The sequence below is a fragment of the Cetorhinus maximus genome, chromosome 7, assembly GCF_964194155.1.
Source record: "Cetorhinus maximus chromosome 7, sCetMax3.hap1.1, whole genome shotgun sequence".
Lineage (NCBI taxonomy): Eukaryota > Metazoa > Chordata > Chondrichthyes > Lamniformes > Cetorhinidae > Cetorhinus > Cetorhinus maximus.
The window spans coordinates 64,842,800-64,854,939 of record NC_135885.1 but is presented as its reverse complement, the minus strand read 5'-3'; the positions used below and the strand labels follow the sequence as shown (position 1 = coordinate 64,854,939).

The window sequence follows — 12,140 nt, the reverse complement described above, 5'->3', positions numbered from 1 at the left end:
AACCGTTTTGCAGTTCTAACATTGAGCTGCATGCAATCTTTGCATTGTAATTTCCGATTTAAATTAACATGTTCACTAAAATTCTGCGCTTCGCACTGTCACGAAAATTGCACTGAATGTATGTATTGTTGATTATCTCGCAGTTGTTCTTGTCCCATGATATTTCATGCAGTTGCTTACAATGTATCAAACAACAATTGCCATTTTTCCACATGTTTTTACTGGAAAGATTGCTGTTTTAGTCACCTTTAACAATTGCTTCGTTAATCGCCTACCATTTGCCGGCTGATAAATTAATATTTCTTATTGAGGTGCTGATGGACCATGCACATTACAAGATGCTTATTGATACGACCTGCAGTTCGTCATGCTACTGTGGATATATTTTCCTTCGATGTTTACATTTTATTGAGTTAGTGACCGAACGAACTCCTATTTTACTTGCTCATACAAATCTTCTTACAGTCGCGTTACAAATCCTTGCTTGTGTTTCTATTAAATGTATTGGAAAGTTTGGCGAACTCTTGTTTTTCAGTCTCACCACACCCCTTTTTGAATATCAATGACCTTTTTGTCTGGCTTTGTGGACAGCCTCTGTGTTGGGGTGGGGAACAGCGCTGGGATGTTACCCAGAAACCAAAAGCTTGCGTGTTTTCCGCTGGTGCTTGACGCGTTGCAAGAGTTTCTCCGCGCGCACACATATACATGAGACACGTGCACGCGCCGCGCGCGCGCGCGACGGCTGTCTTTGTTTCCGTTGGAATCATCAGCATGCTCAAAAGTCAGCTGCAGCGGCGGGTGAAAGCTGGCAGTCAACAAATAACAAAAAAAGCCCGTGCATTGACCGATGTGTCCCGCCGCTCGCGGCGCATGTGCTGAGCCTGGAGGAAGGAGAGTGGTGGTGGTGGTGGCGGCCCCGCTGTAGATGCCGCACTCTCCGATTGCCCATCGGAGGCGGCTTGTCGCGAGCTCGCCACCGGGGCGCGGCGCGCGCCAGCTTCTGCGTCCGGTCGCGTGCCTCCCGGGGCGGTGCGGGGCGGGGCGGAGGCGCGGAGCGGAGACTCGCTCTGATGCAAGTTAGTCAGTCAGTCAGTCAGAGAGAGTGAGCCGGGCGGTTTCCTGTGTTTGTGTGTCTCAGGGAGGGGAGAGCTGGGAGCAGCAGCTGCTGCCACTTCGAGCATGGTATAAAGAGAAGGAAGCAACTTCCCAAAGCTCGTATGCACCCCTAAATGCACGAATCCCACCCGATAAGGACAGTAAAGAAGAAAAATTGCCATTAATTTAACGAAAATGGCGAACGACTCTCCTGCTAAAAGTCTAGTGGAGATAGATCTCTCCTCTTTGCGGGTGAGTATAGGCTTGGCTTTGAAGGAGAAAAACAGTTTTACAGAAAGACAATGTGAACTCTCTAGACTCAAACGGACACATTTATTCATGCTTTCAGATTCATTCTCACAGAAGAGTGAAGTCGTTGCATTGAAATCAGTCAGTTGTCAGGATTTTTTGTAGTTTGTTGGGTTCTGATGGGAAGAACAGAGGCAGTTGAGAGCTTTCTTTGTTTGTGCATGTATTGGCATGTGCCTGGAAATAGGGCGCAACAGCTGCATTTCACCATGATCCGGCTAGATCAGATTTGGGATTTACAATATAATTACATCTCAAAAAATTTTTTTCTTTTCAGGACCCAGCGGGCATATTTGAATTGGTTGAAGTGGTCGGAAACGGCACATATGGGCAAGTGTATAAGGTTTGTGTAATTCCTTTAATTTTTGTGCCCTATTCCAAGGGTTATCTCCTATGTGTGTGAGCATTTGTAACCGTATTTATTCCAACTGAATCAAATTTTATGAATTGTGAAATCAAGGTTCTGTTCCTTTAATGTTGCAGTATTAAGGATTGATTAGATTTGCAGTTGGCAATGATTCCGATTTCAGGGTAATGTATCTAGGCAGGCACAGCACAGTGACAAAACAGGAGAAGCCCAACATTATTAAGAACAGGGATTTGAAGTGTGAAATTCCTTAATTCTGTTACAACTGGGTTGAGATGTTGGTTACGTGTTAGTTTGAAAGGAACTCTCAGACCAATATCTGATCAACATGTTCGCAAGTAATTCTAAATTGAAGCATCACTTAAGTGAAGAGTTCCCTTACTAGAGGTAACCTTTGCTGCTTTTATTCCTGGGTTTCCAGGTTGGTACCTGATGTGGTTAAGTTGTGATCTTTTTTCCCTTAATTTCTCCAAAACAGCAATGGTTCTTACTACATCCACTGCACGCTCATGTTGATCTGGGCGTACCAGCCAGCTGGATTGCTTGAAACGAGCAAGCCTTTGTTGACCATCCATGCTTGTACCAATGACTTCACTCTATTGGGCCATTGCCACCACAGCTTAAGCCATAAGGAAAGTGGGGTGCAAAGAATATTTTTAATGTTGCTTTGTATACTTTCATACATTGTTATGGAAGCAAAACATGATCATTTATTTCTTTTTACCATTCAACCAATGTTGCATATGCATAGTGTAAATTTTACAGAAAATGAAAAGAGGGAAGGGTAGTAGAGGAAAGAGGGGTTATTAAAGCTTCTTTAATGCTAATCAGATTCACTGTGCACAAACTTAATGCCAAATCTGATGTGAAAAGATTTATTGCACAGACCTGTTTTGAGTGAAAAGGTGGCTTTGTTTTGATTTTTTTTATTTGCCTAACAGTCTTTTTTGTTTGAAACTTAAAAGGTTTTATTTTACTTGTATTGGATGTCTAGGCAACTTGGTATCCATTTCTATTCAGAAGTGACATGGGAGACATCCTTAATGAATTTTAAGCAGTTGCTCTCCAGATCCTGTGTTTCTTGCAGTTCGTGGAGATTTTTCAATTGTAGGGTTTATACAGACTTATAGGAGGATTCAACAAGAGGATTATCTTGCATATTTAGTGTGTTGTATCACAACCATTGTAGTTTTAATTTCTTCATGTATTTTGCAACACATTTTATGTAAGTTTAACTTTTTGGCATATGTTATGACAGACACGGCAAATTTGCCAAAGTATGTTTTGCAAGATTTTGATGCTTAATTATGCCCCAGTTTACACTGGATCTATGGAATTTGTGGTGCATATCAAAATCTGAAATGATACTTGTGACACACTCTGTATGTATTATAGTGTTAAGTAAATGCAGAAATAAGATTTTAGGGGTGATATGGGAATTAAAGGGTACTTAATAAATAATAGCTTTGTTTCATCTTTTTTTTTGCATTTCCTCAGCTGACTGATTTCACTTGAATTCTTCTTTTGTTTTCCCAATCTATGTTTATATTTAGTTAGATTTTTATTTGACACAGTACAGTGGATGAATTTTTCAGCGTTGGTTCTTAAATATTTCCCTAATTTTCTTTTACATCCAAAGTCATTAACTTCTAGTATGTGGCTCCATGAGCACTGACAGCCATGTAATGACTCCCATCTGAACTTATCAATAGTTGATCTTATTGTGTTGGGCATTGCAACGGAGTCAGATTTCTGCCCTTGCCTATCACTGTGCACTTTCAGGAGGGCGCCACTGAAAAGGAGCAACATCCTCCATTCCTGAGTGCAGAGTTGGTGAACTCGATGAGAAAACCTAGGCCTAGCTGAGGCTGGAAATTGAATTTGAAGCCACACTGGGCAGCCTGTTTTTTGTCTCAGATACACATTTATTTCAGTATTAAATTCATACTAAAGATGCAATATCTGAGGAGTTAACTTGATTTCCACTTCCATACTCTATGTAAGTCAACTGGAACTTTAGAAAGCTTAGTTGGGGACATATTCCCATTGAGTGCCATTATGTAGGACACATGAAGATTTGTTTGGTACAAAAGAAGTGCTTTGAAGTTTTGTGCCATGGACTAAAGGCATTCAATATTTAAAACCATTTCCATATGTTTATAGTTCTGCACTATTATTTTGTCATTGGCACAATTTGTGCCAATAAAAAGCATTTTGAGCATAGCATTGTTTTACAAATCTTCATGCACTAGTCTGTCAAATTGCTAAGAAATTTTTCTATGGCCTTTTGAATTAAAGTATGTGTTTCATGGGGCAGTGAGAAGTTTTGACCCCCTACTTATTATTTAAACTTGATACAGCTTGTTGGATATAATTTAATTGACAATTCTATATTTAGTAGACTAATGAAAAACCCTATGTAATATGTGCATTTTCTATTGTTTTACTTAAGTTACCTATCATTTCTGATGTCATCTTCAAAGGATTGAGGGTTACTTCAGTAGTCAAACTTAATGCACTTAGTTTCACTTGTTTCCATGTATTAACTGCTGTAATAATGGCCAATCCAATCTCTAATATAGCTATATTTTTATTGTTAATAGCTTGGTATTTAAACAAGTTAAATGAGTAGTGCCAGGATAGTCTTCAGGTGAACAAAAACAGAATTACCTGGAAAAACTCAGCAGGTCTGGCAGCATCGGCTGCCGATGCTGCCAGACCTGCTGAGTTTTTCCAGGTAATTCTGTTTTTGTTTTGGATTTCCAGCATCCGCAGTTTTTTGGTTTTAGTCTTCAGGTGAAGTTGGTTTATAGTGCAGGAGATAAATTAGACCAGGGCATGCAGACATAATTCAGTCCCTGTTTTAAATTTATACAATTTCTTTGTTTTCATATAGCATATTGTTTCATTGCAAAGCTTAAACCACCATAAGAAGGAGAGAAGTAGTCAATTTCTATGTAAAGTAGGAGTAATTGCGCAGCATGGGCTAAAGGAATTGCCACATGCGACTCTGAGATGCTTTGGACAGGATGATGCCATTGCAAGTTTATGTAAACAATTTCCATTATAAATGTGAAGATTGTAATTTATATTGGAAAGTTGATGCAAAAGTGTGACAGAATGGCAACAGGAAGTATGTTTTTATAGACAGGAAGTGCACTCAGATTTACATTGACTTGTGTCTCTGCATACTAGTAGACCTGTTGTATTGTTCATTGTAAGACAAAAAAACAGTAGACTGTTTTGCTGTTTGATTGCTCCATCATTGATGTACCTTAATTTCATTTACCCACCTCTGTTCCACTTGTCTTAATACTCCTTCTGAACAAAAAATTACAATTCACTCAATACCAGTCTTTTAGGGGAACTAGTTCTAGATTTCCACTATCTTGTGTGTGAAAACAAGCCAGCAGATTTGCTATTTTATATCCAAAGATATGTTTATGCTGTGCAGGATGTCACATTGGTGTTACAAATTTACAGTGATCAAATAAGTCAAGTTCCAAGATGTTATTACTAGGTTTTAATGGTGCTTTCAGGATTCAATTTCACAGCTATATATATCATTCTGTGAAAACTGTCTAAAAATGAGTGAAATGACAAATGCTAAATACACTAAGTACAGCTAAGGATACATGTCAAGATATTGCATAAGATACACCAGTTGCTGGTAGGTAGCTGTACTGGGAGGGGGGATAGCACTTAGTTGCACTAGGGGGCAGTGTTATGTTTAAGTAGAACTGCGGTTGGTCCCTGGCGTATGGCAGAACTGAGATGGCCTGCAGTTTGACACTGCATTGGAGCTGCTGGAGTTTGGCTGCCTGTGGTGGCGGTGGGGGTGGGGGTGGAATCTTTAACCTGGAATCACTGTGCATGGGGAAACCTGATGCTTGAGACAATTAGGGGTTGAATATAAGCTTCCAATTCCATACCCTCTGTCACCAAAACTGCCTACTTCCACCTCTTTAATATGACCCATCTCTGCCTTAGCGCATCGCTGCTGAAACTTCCACCTAGGCTTTTGTTAACTCTCTAAACGTGACTATTTGGTGCTCTTTTAGCCAACTTTGCTCCCTGTGTAAACTTGAGCTTTTCCAAACTTTTCTTGCAACCTGACTTGCACCAAGCCCTGTTTACACTCACCCCTGTGCTCGCTACCCTCCGTTGTTCAGCGGCGTGATTTAAAAAAAAAAGGATTCTTTGTGTTCAAATCTCTCCAGAACTTGTTCCTCCCTATCTCCTATAATCTCCTGCATCTCTAATAACCCTCCAAGAACTCTGGTCCTCCAATTCTGTTGAATTGTGTATTTCCAATTTCCTTTCTTGCCTTTGGCCACCCTGCCTTCCGTTGTCTACACCTTAAACCGTAGAATCCCTTAACTAAGCTTCTCTGCCTCTACTTTTGTCCATTAAGATGCTCCTTTAAAGACCTACTTCTTTGACCAAACTTTTGGCCAGCTATTTTATTATTGGCTTATATTGTTTGGTGTCAAATTTTGTCTGATAACGCTTCTGAGAAGCATCCTAGAATGTTTCACTATGTTAAAAGTGCTGTGTTAATGTAAGTTATTGAAATTATGTGCCTTATGTGGAAAAATATTGCAGCAGTCTGCCCCAGAATGAATTGGGTGTTAAAGCTACAGTCTAAAGTGACTGAACTGGGCCATTTGATCTCCTGCTGATACAAAAAGACAAAGGCCCAGGTGTCGATTCTGGGCTGCAGTGTTCAATTTGCCTAAGTTAGGAAGTGGCACATATAGTCTGGCAGGTAACTGGAGTTTCAAGTCAGTATACAGGTGCATAGAACCATTTATATTATTTGACATTATTTTAATTCATTCACTGGAGAGGACAACAATCTATGCCTTTTGAGCTTGGTGGCAGTCATAAACAAAGTTGCAGAAAAAAATTGTAATGAAGGAATATTTTATAGGGTAAGTTAGTTTTACATTCCAAATTGTTTCAAAAAAAACGCTAAAGGTGTATAATTTACAACCAAGATATTGTAGTATTGTATTATATTAATTGTGTTCCCTCTAAACTGACTTATACCTGTAATATGCTGCTTGGAAGTTGAGCTTTTCATGTTTCATGAGGTGCATTTGGCAGTGAACTGAAGTACAAAAAATCACTCTAGGCATCTGAGGCTTAAAGTTGTGGACGTTGAAAAAAAATGAAGGGTGCAAGCTGAAATAAGAACTTTATAAGGCAAAAAGGACAAAGATAGGTAAGAGAGCAAGTTGTGAAGAGGACATTAGGAGTCTGCAAAGGGATATAGGTTAAGTAAGTGGGCAGAAATTTGGCAGATGGAGTATAATGTAGAAAAATGTGAACTTGTCTACTGTGGCAGGAAGAATAGCAAAGCAGTATGTCATTTAAATGGAGAGCAATTGCAGAACTCTGCGGTGCAAAGAGATTTTGGCATCCTGATACATGAATCACAAAGTTAGTATGCAGATACAGCAAGTTATTGGGAAGGCAAATGGATGTTGTTTTATTGCAAGGGGAATTGAGTATAAAAGTAAGGAAGTTTTGCTACAGTTATACAGGGTGTTGGTGAAACTGCATCTGGAGTACTGTGTACAGTTTTAGTCTCATTTTTGAAAGAATATAATTGTATTGAAGGCAGTGCAGAGAAGGTTCACTATGCTGATTCCTGGGATGAAGGGGTTGTCTTATGAGGGAAGATTGGACAGGTTGAGCCTGTATCCATTGGACTTTAAAAGAATGAGGTGTGATCTTATTAAAACATGTAAGACCCTGACAGGTTGGATGTTTCCCTTTGTGGGGGAGTCTAGAACTAGGGAACACAATTTTAAAAATAAGAGGTCTCCCACTTAAAATGGAGATGAGGAGAGTTTTTTTATGAGGGCTAGTCTGTGGTATTCTCTTCCCCAGAGAGCAGTGGAGGCAGAGTTGTTGAATATTTTTAAGACTGAGTGAGAGAGATTCTTGACTGATAAGGGAGTCAAAGGGTATGGGGGTGACAGGAAAGTGGAGTTGAGGCCACAATCAGATCACCCATGATCTTATCAAATGGTGGAGCAGGCTTGAGGAGCTGAATGGCCTACTCCTGCTCCAAATTTGGATGTTTGTATATTTTTATTTGGCTACTACAAACATTTTCAGTAACTAATGACTTTGTTGATTTTATACTGAATCCTATATGACTACTTCTGTTTGCATAAAATCTGAAGGGTAAGTAATTCCTTTTGGGTCCAAATGAAGAGCTGCAGCAGTTTCCATCCTGTCCTTGAATATAGAGTTGGCGTTGCTATGTCTTGTAGGAGTGCATTTTTATCTATATTAAACACAACATTACATTGGAAGTTTTTGTTTCTGCCTTTTGTTTGTAGAAATTAGACCAGTACAGCTTGTGTTGGTTTTGTATTGCTCCTCTATGGGAGACATGGCAGCTAAAGTCTCAACAGTAAACCACTTGGTCTGAGGTAATTTTTTTTCAAAGGAGTTGAGGCTGAAATGTTGCCATGAATCATGTTCATTCTGATGTCCAGAAGCATTTTAATATCTTTGTTAAATCATATTAAACTCAAACTAGGGTGCAACAGGTGTATCTGTGTGTATATATGTAATGTGTGAGAGTATTTTTAATTGTGTTATAATGCTGGAAAAATCTATGAACCCAATTGTTCCAAATTCTTGGATTATTTTAAAACTCAGTTGGTTTGTGTAGCTAATGCAGATCAGCAGCTTTGTTGTGTATTGTGAATGGTGCATACAAAGGCTGTCAAAAATATGTGACTGAGCAGCAGCAAAAATCTAGTGTTCTAATGGGTTTTTATAATAGAAACAAAACAAAAATGTGAGGAAATGTTAAATATAAATACAGTACAGTTGGAGGGTTTCTTTAAGGCTGGAAGGCTTTGAGATAGCAGGCATTACAAAATTAGTTGTAGAAATGCAGAGTTGCAAAGTCTGCTCAAGCAGTCTGTTAGTGTTTACCCTCATGAGCAAATAGTTCAAATCATATGCACACACCATATTCCTGTATCCCTTCCACCCACTTTTCTTTGTTCACTTATTTAATGTAATCTGGAATTTTAGTTATTAGCCTTTTTGGCCATCTTTCAGTGTCGAATAGTATTTCAATATAGTCTGTTTAAATTGGTGGCAGCCCTGTGTTGGCAAAGTATTAGTGACAGTTTCAACCTTTCTTAGAAATGACTATGAACTGAATTTTCTTTTTTTGCCTAGAGTACCATTTGATATTTTGACTGACTTTTTGGCAAAAAAAAACGTCCATTTTTAATGGATGAAAAACCACATGAACTGTTCATTTAACAATGGTCAAGTGTAAACCCTATTTACAGTAGGAATATTACTTCCACTTGTTGCAAAGTTAAACCATGCAAACCAGAAGGTTACAGGTTTGAGTTTTCCTGTTCCATGCTAATTCCTGCACATCTGGTTATCCAGAACGCTTCATGCGTCTTGGGGTACCCAAATAGAACAGGATGTGAAAGGGAAATTTTGTTTGACAAATTTATTAGAGTTCTTTGTGAATGTAACCAGCAGGGTGGATAAGGGGGTACCAGTAAATGTGTATTTGGATTTCCAAAAGGCATTTAGTAAGATGCACCTTAAAAGGTTACTGCACAAAATGAGAGCTTTTGGTATTGGGGTTAATATATTAGCAATGGATAGAGGATTAGCTAACTAACAGGAAACAGAGTCAGGATAAATGGGCCATTTTCAGGTTGGCGAACTGTCAGTATTGCAGTGCCATAGGGATTAGTGCTGCGGCCTCCACTATTTACGATCTATATTAATGGCTTGGATGAAGGGATGGAATGTGTTATAGCCAAATTTTTGATTGATGTAAAGATAGGTGGGAAAGCAAGTTGTGAGGAGGTTAGAAAGAGTCTACAAAGGGATATAGATAGGCTAAGTAGGTGGGCAAAAATTGATAGGGTATAATGTGGGAAAATGTGAGGTTATCCATTTTGGCAGAATGGATAAAAAATCCAAATATTATTTAAATGTACCAAAACTGCAGAATGCTGCAGTACAGAGGGATCTGGGTGTCCTATTAAGTTAGCATGTAGGTGCAACAAGTAATTAGGAAGGCAAATTAATGTAGGCCTTTATTGCAAGGGGGTTGTAGCATAAAAGTAGGGAAGTCTTTCTACAATTGTACAAGGCATTGGTGAGACAACAGTGTACAGTTTAGGTTTCACTTGGGAGAGATACTTACATTGGAAGTAGTTCAGAGAAGGTTCACTAGGCTGATTCCTGGGATGAAGGGATTGTCTTATGAGGAAAGGTTGAGTAGGTTGGGCCTGTAATCCATGGAGTTTAGAAGAATAAAAGGTAACCTTATTGAAACAAATAAGACCCTGAGGGTGCTTGACAGGGTAGATGTTGAAAGGATATTTTTTGATTTACAAGGGAGTCTGGGGTCATGGGGGACAGGCAGGAAGGTCAGCCATGATCTTATTGAATGGCAGAGCAGGCTGAATTGGACCAAATGGCCTACTCCTCCAATTTCTTATGATTTCAGTTTGAGGCTTCAACCAGCCAAATGTTAATATTAAGTTGACTTCACTGTGCGAACATCAAATAACATGAATTCTCTGTCCAGAAAGAGTTTTTGCTAATGACGTTGTTATTGTCATGCCATTTCTTTCTTCATGAATTTCATTCTGGACAATTGTCATACAATTAGTGTATATTTACTTAAGGTACTGCTTATTTCAAAGGGCCTTAAACACATGCAATTAATTGCGAATTGCTGATATCAAGTCTCGATGAATGAAATATTTGTATGAGTTACTAGTGAGTTTTTGGATAATTTGAAGCTCTTAGATTTTTTTAACGCATTAAAATGTATACCCATAAAGTTACTGTTTAACAAAATGCTAAGTGGACAATACATTGTGATTTACTGGCAGTTGTTTCTGATCGCTGGCAACGTTGCCTTCTTCCAAAAAGCATGTTGGAGGACATTTGATGAGAATTAATAATTCTGTTGGCATTAGATCATTGGGCTTGAATACTGAAACCAGTGATGGCAGTAATCCAGCAGGAGAGCTAGCTGATGTTGGTAGGGCTTGTATTCTGTTCTTGCTGGACAATAATATTTTTCCTCATTTAACCATTATGACTGAGTTAATGTTTATTTGTGTAACATAAGTTACTCACCTGTGCATGTTACCAAGTGTAATTTCCTGTGAAAATATATATGAATGTAGAAGGCCTGTATTATTGGATACATGAATCTTGGCACAGATCTTCTAAATGGGGAGCGACCTCTTAACGCAACTTAAGTCACTGAGTGTCAAGATCCTTTGGAAGTCCCAATGTGCACACATGCGTGGTACTTGCACAGGAAGTTTAAACTTCCAATTGCCAGTTTTACCCTGTTCCAATTGCTCTGCAATTCCCACGACAGTGGGATGAGATGGCCAGAACCACACAGACTTGAGCTGTTTGCCATACACTTATGCTGGTTTTTGAATGGATTTACTTGGAACTTTTCATAGCAGGTATAAAGCCAACATAACTCTAAGTAAATCAGCTGGAGTGTCACTGTTAGTGAAGGGAGGTTATGCAGTTTGAGGTTGGTAGCTTCATTTAAAGCAATGTAAGTCAGTGAACCGAAGACAGACCTTAAGGGACATGTCTTCAGGTTACGATGAGGAAAGGGCTGCACTGGAATTATGCTCGACCATTGGCCACCCGACTCTGTTTCTGTATCCCTGTTGGAGCCTACTTTGGAATGTGCGAAGGTTCTGGTGTGAAATGGTCAGTGGGCAGATTAAATCGCAGTCAGCATTGGATACACCCCTCCTGACTGGAAGATCTGGGCCATCATATGTAAAGCAACTGACAGAATTTTAATTGTTTTGCAGCTGATTCAGCCAAAAGAGTAACCAATGTCTGCTAAGTTATGTGGAAGCAAATGAAATGGTACAGCACACCATTATTTGGAAGAATAGAAGACGAGCAAATATACTTAGTTAAATAATGGTTAAGCAACTGAGCAAATATTTGATGGCTTAGGGGTAATGCCTGTGTTTGAGCAATGCAAAGCAGGAAGTTTCCAAGTTTGATTCCTGGCTTGTTCAAATTTGGCAATGGTAGAAATGCTACAGTTCACTGAGATATGAGTAGCCTAGTGTTTCTTCTCCTAACACGAAGATCTTCTTCAGCTGGAAGTATAAGTGATGTGGATGTGTGGTGAAGGCATGATTAGATTTAGTTGTGATACAAGATAGTGAGTGCTGGCAAACTATCTAATTTCAAGATAAATACTGGAGGGCAACTATTTGTGGAATTGTGCTTTGAGAAGGAGTATGAAAGAATGTTGGAAAGAAAAAGAATTGGTGCAATTAACAAAGCACATTTT

At 39.1% G+C, this 12,140-nt stretch overlaps 1 protein-coding gene and 1 long non-coding RNA gene across 16 annotated transcripts in view; one reads left to right on the top strand and one right to left on the bottom strand.

The window, feature by feature from the left end:
* Window positions 1–985, bottom strand: part of LOC144682842 (uncharacterized) — a 48,015-nt gene extending 47,030 nt beyond the window's left edge. For 2 of the 3 annotated variants that reach the window (XR_013577122.1, XR_013577120.1), the window contains exon 1: window positions 276–744. This is a non-coding gene — a long non-coding RNA (uncharacterized LOC144682842). Of the gene's footprint in view, window positions 1–246 lie in introns of all 3 variants that reach the window. The other variant, XR_013577121.1, reaches the window with a different exon arrangement.
* Window positions 956–12,140, top strand: part of LOC144682835 (mitogen-activated protein kinase kinase kinase kinase 4) — a 337,463-nt gene continuing 326,278 nt past the window's right edge. For 10 of the 13 annotated variants that reach the window (XR_013577118.1, XR_013577119.1, XM_078545618.1 and 7 more), the window contains exons 1-2: window positions 956–1,347; window positions 1,682–1,747. Coding sequence is in view for 9 of the 13 variants with exons in the window: in XM_078545618.1 (XP_078401744.1) it covers window positions 1,291–1,347; window positions 1,682–1,747 (123 nt within the window). In the remaining 4 variants the exon portion in view is untranslated. Of the gene's footprint in view, window positions 1,348–1,681; window positions 1,748–12,140 lie in introns of those variants that run through there. The other 3 variants (XM_078545609.1, XM_078545611.1, XM_078545612.1) reach the window with 3 other exon arrangements.